This window comes from Eurosta solidaginis, chromosome 1, assembly GCF_040869045.1.
Source record: "Eurosta solidaginis isolate ZX-2024a chromosome 1, ASM4086904v1, whole genome shotgun sequence".
In the NCBI taxonomy this organism is placed as follows: Eukaryota; Metazoa; Arthropoda; class Insecta; order Diptera; family Tephritidae; genus Eurosta; species Eurosta solidaginis.
In genome coordinates, this window is record NC_090319.1 from 316,259,387 (window position 1) to 316,279,829 (window position 20,443).

General features: G+C 40.2%; 1 protein-coding gene across 9 annotated transcripts in view; it reads right to left on the reverse strand.

Moving 5' to 3' along the window:
• The window catches only part of alph (alphabet), a 192,311-nt gene that overhangs the window by 35,171 nt on the left and 136,697 nt on the right, over positions 1–20,443 (reverse strand). For 8 of the 9 annotated variants that reach the window (XM_067761679.1, XM_067761672.1, XM_067761671.1 and 5 more), the window contains one exon: positions 15,349–15,499. The exons of the other annotated variant lie outside the window; for it this stretch is intronic. In XM_067761679.1, coding sequence (XP_067617780.1) covers positions 15,349–15,499 — 151 coding nt within the window. The remainder of the gene's footprint in view (positions 1–15,348; positions 15,500–20,443) is intronic. 9 annotated transcript variants of the gene reach the window in all.

Below are 20,443 nucleotides of genomic sequence, written 5' to 3' on the forward strand. Positions count from 1 at the left end.
TGCGCAACCTGGGTATTTTTATTTGATCGCTTATAACTTACGTAGTTTTGCATCGATTTTCTTCGATGATAGCTTATCTTTTTTCTAATTATACAGAGCTTTACGCAAAGAAAAAATATCTGGAAAAAAAGTTGGGCTTTGGAATGCTGCCCTCGAAAAAAGTAATTTTTTCATATTTTTTCATAAAAAAAAAAAACAAAAATCTGAAATTATAAGCTAATATCTCGAAAACTATCTGGTTGAGCAAACAACAATGTATGATGCATTTATAGCAAATTTTATCGTTTTCCGATTCTGTAAACCCTTTTGCAATTGCTTGACCCGTTCGTGAGATATACGTAATTAAAGGGAGCCATCTTTTTGGTTTTTTCGAACAACGGTAAATTGCAAATATCTCAAAAACGGTACCATAGAATCAAAAATGAACTAAATTTTCGAAATCAGGGGGTTATTTTACATACGAATTTCATAACGGCGTTTCTGGTAAAGAGAAAAAATTGAAATTCGTGGTCCAGTGTTATTGAAGGATTGTTAATTTATTAAAATTACGTAAGTTTCTGTATTGTGTAGTTGTTGTCAAATTAAATTTAATGAATGTGATTCCCCTTACGAAATGTGTGTTTAGTTGTTTCCTGTTTTAAATGTGTAACAACAAAATAATATTTAAGAGGTAGCTTTTGTGGTTTTGTTTTTTTTTTTTTTTTTATTTACTAATCTCGCTAGTTGGGGGCTAAGATACTTGGCTTGGATATCATAAGTGGTTTCAGGCTCTGGATCAGGGACTGATATCAGTCTTAGACCGGCCATAGTGACGAATGTCACGCGTGATTAGTTATCACGTCCTGCACGAGGTGCCCCTGCTTCTACTGATAATGGCGGATCTAGAGAGGACAACTCGATAAAACCCGCACCCCTTGAGTCATTGTGCCGAGCTCAGGGGAGGGAGAGTCAAGATCGGTACACAACGGTGACGAACTGGACTGTTTTAGGACTTTGATTTCACAGTACATTTTGACTTGATGACATTGGGCTGGTAGGTGCGGTATTCTACCACTTTAGTAGGTCGGGGTGAAACCCTACCAAAATGGCTGGTAGGCTAATGCTGCACCTGCCCACGTCCCGTTAAAACCGTGGCGGGCCTCAAGGTACGTTCCGGCTCCGTCGCCGTTAAGTTGGTGGTGTAGGTGCGGTTGAAGATTTTCCCGCTTCGCGTCCGGTCTGGCTCTGAACGCATTACTCATAAGGTAATGCGTCAACCCTCGCGTGGCCTCCCTGCGTAGCATAGATAACCACGAGATCGTTAAAGGGCGACTACACAATCGGCTCCGGATAGCGGCCTTGAGGGGGGACTTTTTTAGAATGGACAATACTAATACGAATCCGCCAAGGATGGGGTGCGGAAGAAGAGCGCTTTTGATGGAAATCCGTCAAATCAATCTTCAGCACTCTAAGGCGGCTTCCGCAAATTTGTTGCTCTGCCTTGAAAAAGGCGGAGTGGATATAGTCCTTGTCCAGGAGCCGTGGCTGAGTAGTAACGGCAGTAAGATTTCTGGATTAAGGACTGGAAAATTCAACACCTTGGTGCATGGGGAGGCAAGTAGGCCTAGATCCTGTGTGCTTGTTAAAAAAGAGATTAAAGCTTTTATTCTCTCTAATTTCAGCAATGCTGACGTAACCACGGTCTGCCTCGAGCGAGGAAGTAATGTAATGTGGGTGGTCTCAGCGTACATGCCCCACGGGGACGTAGTGGGACCACCACCTGCGATACTGGGTGAAATCACCGCTGAAGCAAGGCGGAGAGGTGTTGGCGTGATCATCGGTGCCGATGCAAATGCCCATCATAGCATTTGGGGAAGCTCGGATACCAACACTAGAGGTGAGTCTTTATTTACTTTTATTGTAGATGAGGGACTTTGTATATGTAATAGGGGGAATGACCCGACTTTTATTACTGCGTTAAGGGAGGAGGTCCTGGACCTCACCCTGGTTAGTAGAGAACTGGAAGGTCGGATATCTGGATGGAGGGTTCTCAACGAGCACTCCTTCTCTGATCACCGATATATTCAGTTCTCAGTGAACGAAGAACGTCCCGGTAAAATATCTTTTAGGAACCCTAAAAGTACTAACTGGGACTTGTATTGTAGGAAGCTGGGAGAGCTACTGCCTGCGGTGCCTATCATTAGTTCGGGCCTGTCCGAATCTGAGATAGATGTTCTGGTGGAAAACTTCACCTCGGCAAGCAATAGCGCCTTTCAGCTGTCCTGCCCATTGAAAACTTACAGGGGGAAGGGCAAGCCGCCCTGGTGGTCGGATTCTCTTGACGACCTAAGAGCGTCCAGTCGGCGGCTCTTCAACAGAGCCAGGAGGAGTAAATTACCCTCGGACTGGGAGCTCTATAAGGTGAGTCTGGGGATTTATAAATATGAAATAAGGATAGCCAAGCGAGATGCATGGCGAAGCTTCTGCGAAAACGTAGAAGGCTGCAATGAATCCGCGAGATTTAGAAAAATACTCTCTAGGAACCCCGCTCCTCTGGGGTATCTGAGAGATGATGGTGGGGACTGGTCGATGAGTAGCGAGGAGTCCCTAAGGCTTTTACTGGACAATCATTTTCCCGATGTCCCAGTTGCGCAGGGATCTTCGCCTGCATGGTCGGCGGTCGTTGGCCATGCAGAAGTGCCTGCCATTCCAATACGGGAAAGTCAGATAACCTGGGCTATAGGGTCGTTCAAGCCCTATAAGTCTCCGGGCCCGGATGGAATCATTCCTGCGCAGCTTCAGAGGTCTTTGGGGATTTCCTGCCGCTGGTTGGCCATCATATATACTAACTGCCTCAGGCTTAACTATATCCCGAAGTCTTGGCACACGGTTAGGGTTATTTTCATTCCGAAGGCCGGCAGAAGCTCTCATGTATCACCTAAGGATTTCAGGCCAATCAGTCTCTCGTCGTTTCTTCTTAAGACGTTTGAGCGGTTGATTGACCTGTACCTACGGGAAAGGATACCTCGGGGGTTACTGTCGGCTTCACAACATGCGTACTGCAAGGGCAGATCGACGGAAACGGCTCTCCATTCGATTGTAAAGCAAATAGAGGGGTCCCTAGAACACAAAGAGTATGCTCTGGGTGCCTTTCTAGACATCGAGGGAGCTTTTAACAATGTCTTACCGGGGTCAATCGAAAGAGCTCTGGTGGGTTTAGGAGTCGAGGCGGCTCTGGTTGAATTTATTAGCAAACTTCTATGCGGCAGAATTGTCGCAGCGGAGTGGGGAGGGGCCATAATTAAGAGGAAGGTGTGCAGGGGCACGCCACAGGGGGGTGTCCTATCTCCTCTCCTCTGGGTTGTGGTAGTCAACGAGCTTCTTGTGGAGCTGGAAGCCAATGGTTGTCGGGTGGTTGCCTATGCAGATGACCTCGCTATCCTAGTCAGAGGCAAATTTCTGGGCGCCCTGCGCGATGTTCTTCAGGGCTACCTGGATACTGTGGCTAGGTGGGCTGATTCATGTGGATTGGCGGTCAACCCGGGAAAAACGGAATTGGTCCTTTTCACAAGAAGATATAAGGTGCCCGATTTCAGAACTCCCTCGATTGGAGGGATACCGTTGGTACTTTCTGATAGGGTTAAATATTTGGGGATTGTTTTGGACAAGAAACTGTCCTGGAGACCCAATGTGGAAGATCGGGCCAGGAAGGCCGCCATTGCCTTGTACTGCTGCAGAGGAGCTATCGGAAAGAGATGGGGACTCTCGCCAAGAATAGTACACTGGCTTTATGAGATGGTGGTCAAACCGATTCTGCTATATGGGGTGCTGGTCTGGTGGAAGGCACTGGACACGGCGAGCACCTCCAAAATGTTAGTGTCAGTGCAACGGACGGCGCTGATCGGTATCAGTGGCGCTCTCAGAACAACGCCTACCTTGGCACTGAACGTCATGCTGAACATATACCCAGTAGATATTGCGGGAAAGGCGGCCGCGGCAAGGTCGTTGTTCAGGCTTCGCGATATGGGATATAGACTTTCTGACCGCGGACACTCTAGCCTTCTTACCAGTTTCGACTTCATCCCGGACAGAACGGACTACTGTATGCCGATAACAGCTCCCTATACAACCTTCACCCCAGTTATTCCAGAGAAAGAGGATTGGGGAAGAGGAATTATCTGGGGCATGGGACCGGTTAACTTGTTCACGGATGGGTCAAAGCTGGATGGAAAGGTTGGTGGGGGGGTCTTTTGTCAAGAGCTAAATTTAAGCCGCAAGTTTAAGTTGGCTGATCACTGCAGTGTATTCCAAGCGGAAATTGCTGCGATTAAGGATGCGGTGGATGGAATGCTATCCAGTGCTACCACGGTTAGGGAATTTAACATCTACTCTGATAGCCAATCGGCTATCAAGGCCTTGAGCTCAACTACAGTGCGATCGAGGGTGGTCTGGGAGTGCCTGACCTCGCTTGCGATTGCATCGAATTATTTTACAATTAAGATTATCTGGGTCCCGGGCCATAGTGATATCCCGGGTAACTGTCAAGCGGATCTCTTAGCCCGCATCGGTACAACTGAACCGGATGAAGATGGCTGTAGGGACTTCGGGATCCCGCTGGCCACCTGTGGATTGCTCCTCCATAGCTGGGCCTCGAATCAGCTCAGCAAACGTTGGGCGGATACCACGTCTTGCAGGGTAGCAAGATCTTTCTGGCCGAAAGTGGATGGCAGGAGGTCTGCTGAAATAATTGGGTTCACTAAGGCTCACCTATCAATGGTCATTGGGGTTTTGACAGGGCACTGTCCCATGGGTATCCATGCGGTACGTCTCAATATACTGGAAACTCCATCCTGCTGCAGCTGTATGGAGGATGATGAGGTGGAATCACCAAATCACTTTATGCTTGATTGTCCAGCTTTTGCCAGAATTAGGCGAAAGTACTTCGGTCGCGACTCACTTGGATCTCCCGAGGATATATCCAAAGTTGAGATCGGTATCATTCGGAGCTTTATCGTTGCTACCCAACGATTCTCTAAGTAGCTGGATCTAGGTCACCGTTATTTTTGGTGTATGTGGTATCACAACGGACCTTCGTGTTGTCCAAGTGAGCTATCCTTATCAGGGCAGCTACCACCTAACCTATCCTATCCTAATCTCGCTAGTTTTTTTTATTTCAATTGAGCAAGCGTAATACTGTTTATTGATAAACATAAATTATAATGTAGGTATGAATGTATAACAAGAAGCTAGATTAGTTATTTTGTGTGCTATTATGCAGTTTTGGGGCAGTGCACTAAATTTGTCGACCTCACACCCTCAATAATTCAAAATGCTTATTCTTAAAATGTGAACTACCTCGCCAAGAAAATGTAAGACAATCGAAATCAAATAGACGTTAACGATTAACTGTCTAGTAAATGAACATTGAAGTAATCAAAATAATCATACCACGTTAACGATTGTAGCAATTGCACTCGGTTGGGTATTGGACCAATCAATGAATTTTCTTGTTTTTAAACGGTTTTATTTAGCTTGACAGGTTGGTTGGCTTGTTGGCTGGCTGGAACGAATTTTGTAATTGAAATTTAAGTAACTTCCAGATAAGCTACAAGTTTGAAACTTGGAATATAGTTCAGAACCCGATGACAATGCAATAATAAGACAAAAATCGCCGCTAGGTGGCGCAAGGATCGAGATATTCACAAAAATCGTAATTTTGGTCCGATTTAGCTCATATTTGGAACAAATATTACATACAGTCCGGTAGAAGTGACATTAAAATATTTTGTGGTTCGAGGAGCGACAAGCATACGTGGCGCAGAGTCGAGTAAAGTCTTTGGAATTATTATGTATTGAGGGCTTAGATTGTAACAAATTGTCAGGAAAGAGTCCTTTTAATAATGAGTCACTAAATGAACTAAATAGAATGTGAAATAATAGGCAATTAAATAAAAGACTAAAAACTTGAAAATAAAATATTTAAAAAAAAAAATTAAGTTAAACGGTTTTATTGAAAACAATACTTACATGAAGTATGGATATGCCGACGACATAGCCTTGACAGTTACCGGCAAATACCTTCCGGTGCTTGGCGAACTCTTGCAAAATGCTCTTAATCTAACAAACACATGGTCTATGGAATGCGAACTCAGCATCAGCAGTGAAAAAACTGAGATGGTGCTTTTTACCCGCAAACGCAGTATACCGGAATTTACCCTCCCGTCCCTAAACGGGAAGGAAATCAAACTCTCTACCGAGGTTAAATAGCTCGGAGTTATTCTAGACTGGAAGCGAAATGTGGAGAACGATCCAGGAAAGCCACAATGGCTCTCTACGCTTGTAAGTCGGCAATCGGAAAAAGGTGGGGTCTCCAGCACGCATAGTCCATTGGATCTATACGGCAGTGGTGAGACCCATACTCTTCTACGCCGTCGCCGTATGGTGGAAAGCACTCGATATCGAATCTAACAAGAGTAAAGTAACGAGAGTGCAGAGGATGGCGGTAATGCACCTGCGGTGCCCTTCCCTCCACTCCCACCAAAGCTCTTGAAACCATATTATTCCTTCTCCCAACTGATCTATATGGTAGATACTGTGCCTCCTGCAACGCGGCGAGGCTCAACGCTATCGAACCATGGAGCGATTGCATGTTTGGTCACACCCGGATCCTGAAGCAAGTCCCCGAAACCTTCTTGAAATTGGACCATACAACATCGCCCCCTTGCTGGGACAAAAAATTTTCCACAAGAATCCCAGAGAGGAACGAGTGGGCAAACGGCGTGGAGCCGGGATCACACGAAATCTCCGTTTTTACAGATGGCTCTAAACTAAACAACAGAGTCGGCAGCGGGATATTTTCGGAGAAGCTCAATCTAAGCGAGAGCTTTCGCCTACCTGATCACTGCAGTGTTTTTCAGGCTGAACTCACAGCTATCTGGGAAGCAGCCCGCTATCTTGCTAACCTGCCTGCAGGTAACCAATTCTATTCCAATTTTCTCTGACAGCCAAGCTGCCATAAAATCCCTGCAATGCAGTAACACCTCGTCACTAGTGGCGTTGAAGTGCAGAGAAACCCTCAACAAACTAGCTGAAAATTGCAACCTAAGCATAATATGGGTTCCTGGCCACTGTGACATCTCAGGAAACTGCGCCGCGGATGAGCTAGCTAGGGAAGGCACTAACTTGCAAGCAACAACCTCCGCTGGTTGGGCCAGCCCTCCTCTAAACACTTGCAAATACCACCTGCGATCTCTTTTCACGGATCAGGCAAACGCCAGGGAACCTACATGTAGTATATCCAAGCAAATCTGGCCTAAGCTGGATGAAAAGAGATCGCGATCGGTGATATTGTTAAACCGTATCTCTATAAGCCTTCTTACAGGTCACTGTCTCATGGGCACTCACGGTGCCTATATGGCACTGCAGACAAATGACTTCTGCCGCAGCTGTAGCGACGAGGAGGAGATAGAAAGCGTTGAGCACTATCTGTGCCACTGTCCCGCACTGTCAAAAACCAGGTACCAATGCCTCCACAGACACTCTTTTGGGTGTCTTGCGGAGCTTGAATCTATAAACCCAAACGATATCTTGCGTTTCATTAGGCAAACGCGCTGGTTTAGCCTCACTGGGGTCTAAACTCTCCTCTTTTTCGAAAGTAGGGTAATAGGAAATAGGGGCCCCCGCGTGGTAGCACAACGGGCCACAACGGCCTACGTGAGTCTTCGCTCGGACAGCGGAGACAGCCACTCTAACCTAACCTAACCTACATGAAGTAATAATAATACTAAAAGCTAGAAAATAATTAGGTAGGTCCTAGGTACTAGTCATCACACTCCTCATCAATCTAGGGTGTTGATCAGACAATTAAATAAAAGCGTTGGACGCGTCAAATTTCTATTGATAGCATGGGCGCCGCCAGGATTATTTTCAGGGAGGTGCATCTGCATCTATACACTATTATGATCTAATATATTGTGACGATTTTCCGTTTGGAATATTTTTAATCTCCTATTTTCAGTCGGTTCGTATCACTAGACTTTGAATAATAATCCACAAATGTTGAGTTTGTCAAGATGCTATTATTAACCACTCTATACACTTAAAATTATTCACACAATTAAATTGCCCGCGCACTGCTTTAGTCAAGCTCTAATCACAAACTGAACACTTATTGCTAAATCTCTACTTCTTATAAACTCTCGGCTTTTGCCGTACATCATTTCTCCTAGAGTCTAGAGATTTCGCAAATAATCTTATGTTTACTGATATGGTTATTTACATAAATTCCTGCTATGTACATTTGTTGCTGTTATTATGGTTGGCATTATTACTCGGGGAATCCCCGCTGCCACACAATGGTGAGGGTTTCCCTACTTGCGATTGCGTCAGTTCATGTTTCATGATATTTTAGTTGTATCTATTAATAATTGCAGTTCTTTGTCGATAAGGGGCAAATCAATTGATTGTAATAAATCTATATAAACAGTGACTCATCTTCGTTTTTAGGCAATTTATTGGTTAACTTATTACTTTTTATTCAAGTTATGAGTGACATAAGACGTTTTTTGTGTAAAAAACGTAATCATCATTCCGTTGAAGATAATTTATTTCATATTAAGACGTCCAAATTGAATACAGACAGACCAGACAGCCCAGGTACTGAACTGAAACAAAATAGTATACCAGTACCCTTAAAATACAGTAAAAAAAAAATCTACACTGAATTTACAATTCATCATTCATTAATTAAATTCTTTCACTAATTAAACTCGTATATTAATTTCTCTAGATCGATTATGCATAAAAGATATAAAAATATTAAGTTGTGTTAATTGATAAAAACTCTAAGACTCGCTACTTGCAGTTTAATTGATTTGTTACTACAAAAATTGGTTGAAGTATAGATACATTATAATTACGTCATGAAATATTTTTAAATTTTTTTTCTGAATGTGTTAATGGCGGCTTCCGACCTGGTAAATCTACCATCGACCAGATTTTCACAATGCGCCAAATCTTGGAAAAAAACCCGTGAAAAGAGAATCGACACACATCACCTCTTCGTCAACTTTAAAGCCGCCTTCGACAGCACGAAAAGGAGCTGCCTATGTGCCGCTATGTCTGAATTTGGTTTCCCCGCAAAACTTATACGGCTGTGCAAAATGACGTTGAGCAACACCATCAGCTCAGTCAGAATTGGGAAGGACCTCTCCGAGCCGTTCGAAACTAGACGAGGTTTCAGACAGGGTGACCCCCTATCGTGCGATTTCTTTAATTTGATGCTGGAGAAAATTATACTAGCTGCAGAACTTAACCGCACTGGAACAATATACTATAAAAGCGTGCAATTACTGGCATATGCTGATGACATTGATATCATCGGCCTAAACACCCGCGCTGTTAGTTCTGCTTACTCCAAACTGGAAAAAGAAGCGGTAAAGATGGGTTTGGTGGTGAATGAGGACAAAACGAAGTACCTGCTGTCATCGAACAAAGGGTCAGCGCATACGCGCCTTGGCAACCACGCTACTGTTGGCAGCCTTAATTTCGAAATAGTAAAAGACTTCGTTTATTTGGGAACCAGCATCAACACTATCAACAACATCAGCACTGAAATCCAGCGAAGAATCAATCTTGCCAATAAATGCTACTTTGGACTAGGTAGGCAATTGAAAAGTAAAGTCCTCTCTCGGCGAACGAAAATCATACTCTACAAGTCACTTATCGTACCCGTCCTGCTATATGGGGCAGAAGCATGGACCATGACAACAGCAGATGAAGCGGCTTTGGGAGTGTTCGAGAGAAAAGTTCTTCGAAAGATTTATGGACCTCTACGCGTTGGCGATGGCGAGTACCGAAGAAGATTTAATGATGAGCTGTACGAGCTATACGCAGACATCAACATAGTCCAGCGAATTAAAACGCAGCGGCTGCGCTGGCTTGGCCATGTTATGCGAATGAAAGATGATGCTCCGGCCAAGAAAGTGTTTCTATCGGAACCCGCCTATGGAAGCAGAGGTAGAGGGCGGCCTCCACTCCGTTGGAAGGACCAGGTGGAAAACGAATAGATGTAGAACTCAGTAGAAATATGTTTATTATATATTTTTTAATATTGTTTTGTACAATTGTTTAAAATTGTTTAATATCACACACTATAACTGTTTTAACACTATATAAAAATATTTTTTATTATTTTAACAACTACGATAATTATAACTAACTAATTATAATTATATTCATTGTAAGAGTACAGTAATTGGTGACTTTGATGTTCAATAATCAGAGACAGCTGTTCAGTTATTGGTAATTTACGCATTTTTTAACTTTTATAACTTTTATAAAAAATTTAATCGTAATCAACTAAGTAATTATAGTAAAATTTATAGTACATTTAAAGAATCTAAAAATATTTTTTAACAAAATAAAAAAATTTATTTATAATTATTAGTTCATTAATAATAATTAAAAGTAAAAAAAACTTCTTGAGTGTTCAGTTCGGCATTTACTTTAGTTTATTCAAAATAATTATTTTTGCTTAAAGGTACTACCTCCGTGCATACAGATTTTCGAGCAGATGCATCATTCAATATATCTAGCAGAAGCACAAGTAATTCACATCAGTGGATATTGGCTTGTGTTTGGATTCTGGTTATCAAGTCAATTAAGATCTACGTTTAAATTACTAAGATATCCTTGGAATCCTAGTAAAACTTACAACTTTAAAAATGATGTTAAACTTGATGCTAAGCGAGCTTTTCGACATGAATGGTTTATAACATATCCGTTGTTAGCCTATTCAGCTATAGAAAAGGGGCCTCTGTGTAGAATATGTGTATTATTTCGACCTCCAGTGCAGCGTGGTCTACAAGGACAGTTTATAGTTTCTCCTTGTCTTAAATACCAAAAGTTTCATGAAGCTGCACAGTCTCATGCGGCAAGTAAGTGGCATTGTGATGCACTGGCATCAGCAAATAAATTTGAAAAAATCATGGATAGAAAAGAATTAAGCGTTCATGAATCTTTAAATACGACATATCACAATGAAATTGAAGCAAATCGTTTAAAACTTCGATCTATTGTATCGACAATTTTATTTTGCGGGCAGCATGACATTCCACTTCGTGGATAAGTTGACAAGGGTTCTGTTTTTACAGATCTGCTACATTTTCGAGTTGACTCGGGAGACGAGATTCTGAAGAATCACTTAGAATCAGGAGCGAAAAATTCCTTATACATATCGCATCAAATTCAAATTAATTGAAATTTGTTCCGACATTTTAAAAAGCAAAATAATAGAGAAGGTAAAACAAGCTTCGGCTTTTTCGGGTTTGGCTGATGAGACTGCTGATATTAGTGGCACCGAGCAATTATCTATTGGTGTTCGTTATCTACGTTATGATAAAGATGATAAAAAACCAATAATTTGTGAAAAATTTCTCGGATATGTACCACTACAAGAACTGACTGCAAAGGCAATTTCGGAAACTATTACTCACTTTCTGCAAGATTGCAATTTTGATTTAAATAAACTTGTTGGCCAGGGATACGACGGGTGTGCTGCAATGGCTGGTCACATAGGTGGTGTTCAGAAAATTATTAATGATAAATATCCTTCAGCTCTATTTTTCCACTGTGCAAGCCATGTACTAAATCTTGTCATTAATGATCAGAATACTGTCAATGAAGTGAAAAATACTGCTGGGACTACAAAAGAGATTATAAATTTTTTTAGAGAGAGTACGTTGCGGCGAAGGAAAATTCCAAATATACCTCTATTTTGTGAACGCGTTGGACAGCAAAATACAGAAGTATCAGAATATTTTCTGAAAACTTTCTGACCATTGTACAAGTCTTAAAAGAACTTTCGCTGGATGCACCCAACTCGTAAGACAAAAACCAAATCGTACCAGCTCTACACAACTGCAACTGCTCCAACATACATTATGACATTTTTAGTAATTGCTGACTATTCTGCCAAACTTGAACCACTGTGCAATCAATTACAAGAAGTACATATGAATATAAAGGCAGTTTACGATCACGTAAATAAATTTAGACGGTTAAGCGCCAATTAAGTAAGTAAGTAAGTAAATAAATTAATTGATGTGCTTCAATCTCACCGCGATAATGCCTCTACAGAGTTTGCGGTGATTTTCGACCGAGCTCAAAAGATTTGTGAAAAATTGGATGTTGAATTCAAGCGCCCTCGATCAGTGGCAAAACAAACTTACAGATCAAATCAACCATCTGAAAATGTGGAAGAATTTTTCAGAGTATCTATATTCATCCCATACTTAGATTCTATTATTTCTTCACTAAAGGATCGATTTTCTTCAACCCACAAGCAAGCATTTTCGCTTATGCAGCTTCACCCAGAAAATATGAAAAAGTTAAATAAATCAGAATTTTCAGCAATAGTAGAAGATATTCAGAATTTTTATGGAGGTTTTTTACATAATTTTGTTGCTGAAGCTACCACATGGTACGAGATGATAAGGATTAATGATGCGAGCTTAAATGAATCTGTTGTTGAATACGCAGATGTAATTGCTCAAGCCACTCCGTTTTACCGAGCAGTACGTGAGGCAATCAAAATTAGTTTAACTATTCCATCAACAACATGTAGCATTGAACGTACATTTAGCACGATACGACGTGTCAAGACGAGGAATCGCTCAACGATGGGAGACGCGAGTCTAAGTAGCTTGTGCATGCTCAGTGTTCACAGGAAAAGAGTAGAAGAAGACACTGAATTTATTGAGTAAGTGATAAATACATTTGGACAGCAACCTCGACGCCTTCAGTTTTTATTCAAACACTAATTTAACAAAAAAAATAAAAAAATATAATTTTCTGGTATTTTCTTTCATAGCAGGGGGTGCATATGCACCCCCTTGCACCGTGCTGCCGGCGCCCATGATTTATAGTCATATATAAGACCAACTGAACCTTAATAAGGTTATGCTACGCCCACATTTTTAGAAATTTCACGCGCCCAACGCTTTTATTTAATTGTCGGATCAACGCCCTAGATTGATGAGGAGTGTGATGACTAGTACTTAGGGCCTACCTAATTATTTTCTAGCTTTTAGTATTATTATTACATCATGTAAGTTTTCAATAAAACCGTTTAACTTAAACATTTTTTTTTTATTATTTTATTTTAAGTAGACTCCCCAAAAAATACATGGGCCTTCAAAGTTGGAAAATGGACGTTTCGTAGTTTATTTTTTATTAATATAATTAACAAACTAAAAATGTTAAAAGTGGTAGTGATGTATATTGTTGTTGTTGTAGCGCTCCGGTACATGGAACCGACTGCCTTGGGAAGCGAGTAATGTATCTTATTTTCTTACTGTATGCATTTTAATCCCTTTACAAGTTTTATGAGGCAGATCTTCGAATAAATTAATAACGATTAATTACACCGCCACAAAAAAGCCAACGGATTTGGTACTGCGACACATTTATTCCAATATATTTTGATGCGCGAAACCTGAATCCGCCATCAGATGTGGTCCAATGATCGTTCGGTACTAACCTCAAAATCAACAAGTTCGGGTGTAACGGAACATTACATACTCAGCTGAGAGCTGTGGAGACAAAATAAGGGAAAATCACCCTGTAGGAAAATGAACCTAGGGTAACGCTGGAATGTGTTTGTATGACAAGGGTATCAATTGAAAGGTATTAAAGAGTGTTTTAAAAGGGAGTGGGCCTTAGTTCTATAGGTGGACGCCATTTCGGGATATCGCCATAAAAGTGGACCAGAGGTGACTCTAGAATGCGTTTGTACGATATGGGTATCAAATGAAAGGTATTAATGAGTATTTTAAAAGGGAGTGGGCCTTAGTTCTATAGGTGGACGCTTTTTCGAGATATCGCCATAAAGGTGGAACAGGGGTGACTAGAATTTGTTTGCACGATATGAGTATCAAATGAAAGGTATAAATGAGGATTTTAAAAGGGAGTGACCATTAGTTGTATATGTGAAGGCGTTTTCGAGATATCGACCAGAACATCATCTGTCGGGTACCGCTAATTTATTTATATATGTAATAACACGAACAGTGTTCCTACCACGATTCCAAGGCTTTTGATTTCGCCCTGCAGAACTTTTTCATTTTCTCCTACTTAATATGGTAGATGTCACACCCATTTTACAAAGTTTTTTCTAAAGTTATATTTTGAATCAAAAAACCAATCCAATCACCATGTTTCATCCCGTTTTTCGTATTTGGTATAGAGTTATGGCATTTTTAAAATTTTTCGAAAACTTCGATATAGAAAAAGTGGCGTGGTAGTAGTCGGATTTCGCCCATTTTCAATACCAAGATAAATTGAGTTCATATAAGTACGTGAACTAAGTTTAGTAAAGATATATTGGTTTTTGCTCAAGTTATTGTGTTAACGGCCCAGCGGAAGGGCAGAAGGTCGACTGTGTATAAAAACTGGCCGTGGCTTCAAACCGATTTCGCCCATTTTCACAGAAAACTGTTACCGTCACAGAAGCTATGCCCTTACCAAATTTCACAAGGATTTGTAAATTTTTGTTCGACTTATGGCACCAAAAGTGTTCTAGAAAGATTAAATGAAAAAGGGCGAAGCCAAGCCCATTTTGGAATTTTCTTTTATATTTGTATTTTGTTGAACCATATCATTACTAGAGTTGAATGTTGACATAATTTACTTATATACTGTAAAAATATTAAATTTTTTGTTAAAATTTGACTTAAAATTTCTTTTTTTTTTTTAAGCTAGGCGTGTCTGTCATCCAATTTTGCTAATTTTTTTAGGACACATATAGTAATAGGAGTAACGTTTCTGCCAAATTTCATCGTGATATCTTCAACGACCAAATTACAGCTTGCAAAACTTTTAAATTACCTTCTTTTAAAAGTGGGCGGTGCCACGCCCGTGGTCCAAAATTATACTAATTTTCTATTCTGCGTCATAAGGTGGGTTGAACCTACCAAGTTTCATCACTTTATTCGTCCTTGGTAATGAATTATCGCAGTTTTTCGCTTTTTCGAAATTATCGATATGGGCGTGGTTATAGTCCGATTTCGTTCATTTTAAATAGCGATCTGAGGTGAGTGCCCAGGAAGGTACATACCAAATTTCATCAAGATACTAAATTTACTCAAGTTATCGTGTTTACGGACGGACGGACGGACATGGCTAAATGAATTTCTTTTTTCGCCCAGATCATTTTGATATATGGAAGTCTATACCTCGATTAGTTTATGCCTTTACAGGGTACCGTTATGCGAACAAAATTAATATACTCTGTGAGCTCTGCTCAGCTAAGTATAAAAATATCTTACAGTTTTTTAACCACATATAGATAAACCAATTTTAATGACTCACCGGTTGGTTATTTTTTTTTTTATTTTTTTATTTTTTTCGTATGGTGTTCTGACACTATGATTGTTACGTAGCTTTGTATTTAACTTAGGTTCCGTTAAATTGTTAGGTGCACACCTGCGTGACGGGCGTTGTCTTGAATCATCCGAACAAGCTATTGAAATAAAAATTAAATATAGAATATCAGCTAAGTTATCTAAGTCATGTGGTACGACTGTATCTGTTTAAAGGGCCAGTTATTGGTGACTTAACCCTAACCGGATAAAAGAGCTGATCGAACCAACCTTATGGAAATCAATGTAATCGATTAATGGTGCCATACCATAATGCAAAAGCCATAACCATAGCATAGCCAATCAATTGGTTCTTGGTTTTTTCGTCATATCCATAACCTAAAAATATTTTAGTTGTAGAATTTATTAACTTTTTGTAGATTTTATTAATTGTTTTGGATACGTTTTCACTAAGAGACTTATTTTTTTGTGGTATATGTTTGTAAATTTTTTGTTTGCCTTTTCTTCATTTTTATGAAGTTTTCACGATTTTAAGGTTAAGACACCAATAACTGATGCCAATTTGATATGGATAAGTAAAAATATGGTTACGACTATGGCGTTATGACTATGTCAACATTAACGCGGGCTTAAAATGCAGCAAGAAACAAAAACACATATTTAGCTTACGTAGAGCATTAGAACTGGTATTGGATAAATATAATACCTTCGGTAGCTTTAAGCACCATTATATTTGGTGGGAGTCATGTAAACGTTGCAAGTGCACGACAAGATTTCTAATAGGTTTTTCATTACACACAATATTTTCATTTTGTTTATGACTGTTTGATTCGGCATCGGAGCGTTGCACTGAGTTTACTAATTCGTCCTCTATATCGTTATCGTTATCGTTATATCATATTATGTGGGTAATTTAGAAGGATGATACATGTGTAAATAGTAGAGGTATGAGTATCGAGGTATATTCATGTTGGAGGTGATAATGAATTTAAGACGATATAAGTGCCCTAAAGTATGCTGAAACCCCATAATGTTTATTTGTACTGCGTTGTTAATTAACTAGATAAATTTACTAATCCGTGGATTAATTCAAGTCCAGCACCTGGAATGGGGACAAACTCCAAGATCATAACCTTATCAATTGGCTGTCGAAAATCCTTTGGCTGAACCCTCCTAGAGGGTGCCGGCTGGTAATAGTCACTACAGAAACCCCGCTAGGAGAGTGCTACCTAAGTTCAGGAACCAGTTCCATTAGTGCCTTAGCTCCTTAATAGCTCTGGCATATGGAAGTGGCTCTTGAATGTGGTCTCAAGTCTATGGTCGGCCTGGCTGGGGCCCCCTCACATAGCCCAGTCGCTAACGGAGCCCTCTGGGAACCAGGCCACACCCAGCTGTAATCTTGGCCTTACCCCAGGTATAGCGGATCTCTGCCTGGGGTGGACGACCTCGTTCTCCGCAAATCGTGGGTATCAGTAATGGAAGTTTCTAAAAATAACAAGTAAAAAAGGCTAAGTTCGAGTGTAACCGAACATTACGTACTCAGCTGAGAGCTTTGGAGACAAAATAAGGGAAAAACACCATGTAGGAAAATGAACCTAGGGTAACCCTGGAATGTGCTTGTATGACATGGGTATCAAACGAAAGGTATTACAGAGTGTTTTAAAAGGGAGTGGGCCTTAGTTCTATAGGTGGACGCTTTTTAGAGATATCGCCATAAAGGTGGACCAGGGGTGACTCAAGAATGTGTTTGTACGATATGGGTATCAAATTAAATACGCTGCATACTTATGCCGGTTTTTAAAGGGAGTGGCCTTTAGTTGTATATGTGAAGGCCTTTTCGAGATATCGACCAGAACATCATCTGTCGGGTACCGCTAATTTATTTATATATGTAATCGCATAGTTCTGTTGACAAGCGTTATTACCAGTTTTCATGAAAAAAATTTCATCAAAGTAGCTGTGATTTTCTTCTTTGATTTTTTGAGGTTTTATAAATTTTAGCTGGACATAAATTTTAGTTCTTTGAAGAACTTCAGTTGTGCAGTTGTATTTTGTGTTGTGCAGTTGTATTGTTGTAAGTGAATTTTAAACTGGTGAGTACAAATTGTTTTTCCTTTAATTTTTATTGTTAATCAATTAATGTATTCGTTTAAGTAAATAAATCTGTGGCAACAAATCATAACAACTTAAGTCGAGTTAAGAAATTAGACCAATCAGAATTTCTTCTGCCGGTTTTTAGTGACAAAAAAGCTTAGTTTTGTAGAACTTTTATCGGTTTTATATTATTTGGTTTCAAGACCATTAAATCTAATACGTTTGGCTAAGTTATGAAGCAGTTTTCTTTTAAAAAATCGCTGGAGGAAATTTCAACTGGTATAATTTCTTAACTCGACTTAAGTTGTTATGATTTGTTGCCACAGAAATAAATGCGAGGTTTACACTATTATACGAGCTTTTCGAGGCATATACGACTTTAAACGAATACCCTGAATATTTTTAATTACATATTGGTAAACTCAACCTATTGCTATTTGGGAGGTGCATTCGGATGATGTAGTTCAATTTTGGTAGCCTCATCTGAAGAAACGTATTGTAACGAATTTGCTTGCAAATCCTCTTATTTGCCCTTTTGCTAGGTTCGTATCGCTAAACTGTTGAATAAATAACTCCAATATTGAATAATGGAAAAATGGCCTTTATTAAAGTACTTCACAATGACACTTATACTTTGCTACTCGCTGGCTTAATAACCAAACTGATTGATATCTCAAATTGAACTCTACTATTGGCCGCCAGATCGCGTGCTTAATCAATAACTGATTGATTGCTCAACTCAAACTGAATTACTTCTTACTCGCCTGCCCCGCTTTTATAGTTTACGCTGCATACTTCTAGGCTCTTCGATTTCCAGAACTTACTAGTTATTTTCGGCTACAAAATCGCCAGCCACAACTACTTGCACAAATTATTGCTCTCTCTTGTGACAACTCAGATAAGATATATGCATGTGTTTGTGCATTGCCGCTCCGCTGCTCGTATACGTACATACGTGTAGACGCAATTATTTATTCGTTTATGTAGATACATAATGATTGAATTATTGATGTGAATGTTTGTAGTTTACAGTCTCTCGCGCATACATAGGCGTATAAGTAAATGCATCTGTGTGTGACATCTCTTTCGGCTGCCTTATATATGTGTATACATGATTTGATTATTGACGTAAATACTGCTTGGCATGGCCTTAGCATCGCCTTAGTGAGGGTATATCTTAGTGATGCTAATATCCGTGACAGTATTACATAAAACTTTGGAGTTGTCATTTCCATACAAAGTTCGTGGAACGTAAAGCAACTTTGTATGAAAATGGATCCTTCGAAGTTTTACGTGTTATGGCCGAAATACATACAACTTTGTGCAACTTTGACAGATGAGCGCTTCGTTTTTTGCTCATGGCTCAAAATTTTTCTCAACCTTACGTTCCACAAACTTTTGTTGACAGGACCGTATGATAGCAATGGGAGCGCAACTTCTGTCAAAGTTTCCAAAGTTGTATGTAATTGAGCTCTAAGGTATTGACATTACCAGCTGGTGTTCGGGCGAGTTTGCCAATGCTTTCCGACATAACAGCATTACAGTAAAATCGAAAAATTGTTTTTCATAAAATTAAATTTGAGTGTTTACTAAAGAGAAACTTAATTCACAAGGCCCTCTCTACATAGGAATTGCATTGCAGATAGGGCCTTTGTGAATTAATGTAGCGATAGATAAATTCGCTTGCTTTTTTAAGATCTGATACCGAGGTCTAAGCGCGTCTTTTGATAAATCTCCCGATATATCTGAACGGGTATTTCCAGTTACGTTCTGTCGTAAAAAATTGCCCAAATTTTCTTTTAGGTTTTGCCAGTTATTTTTTTTTTTTACTTTGTTTTAGTGAGAGCTCAACAAACTTAAAAAACAGACGTGAGTAGCAAGTACTCATGAGGTTTGATGTGTGAACATCTGTTAGCAAAAAATTGCACCCTGTATTTTGCTTATATCTTTTAAACAAAACAACCAAGCAATTACCTTTTGGTGCAATTCGATTTATCTATTCGCTGACAGGTGGCGCAAAGTTTTCGTGTGTACTGCGATGCTTTGGTAGGTGTGCGATTGGGTGTCGTACACATACACTAAATAAAATTTTCGTAAATGCTGTAATGCCAAATGTCGGAAAGGTTATTTGTGCCCATTTAATTTTCATTGCGTTATTTTTAGAAACACTATGCCCAAAAAGCGTTCAAATTTATCTAAACGCACTAAAGCTGCTGAAAGGGTAAAGACTAATGCGATCACAAGAATCGAGTGAAAATTATGAAACGAGGCTTTCGGCAAATAGAGAACGTATAGCATTTATCAGGTCTATGGAAACTCCTTCCGAAAGTGATGCGCGCCGAAATATTAATAGGGAGCGCCATATTTTGTCGCGCGAATTGGAAGCACCGCACGAAAGAGAAATTCGTCTTAGTTTGCAGCAAGTTAGGACTAATTTAAATCGATTTTTTGAAAGCAGTGGAGGTCGACATACACGACTCAGCACTGACCGAGAGCACCATGTATTGTCTCGAAGTGTGAACCTGTGTCGAGAGAGAGTCCCGGCTAAATGATCAGCGTATCCGGTCCGCAAACTTAAGGTCATAGGAAACAAGTGACCAAAGGGACAATAGGCAGATAGCTGATCGTGAAAGTCACGCGCTGTCTCGCGAATTAGAAACCTCGCCTGAGAGAGAAATTCGTTTAAGTACGCAGCAAGTTAGAACAAATTTAAATCGCTTCTTTGAAAATGAAAAAGACCAACTTATACGACTCAGCAATGACCGAGAGTGCCACATATTGTCTTGAGGTTCTGAACCTGTTGCCGAAAGAGAATGCCGTTTAAATGATCAACGCATCCGCTCAGCAACTTTAAGGTCACAGGAAACAAGTGACCAAAGGGCCAATAGGCAGATGGCTGATCGTGAAAGCCACGCGCTGTCTCGCGAATTAGAAATCTCCCCTGAGAGAGAAATTCTTTTAAGTACGCAGCAATTTAGGACAAATTTAAA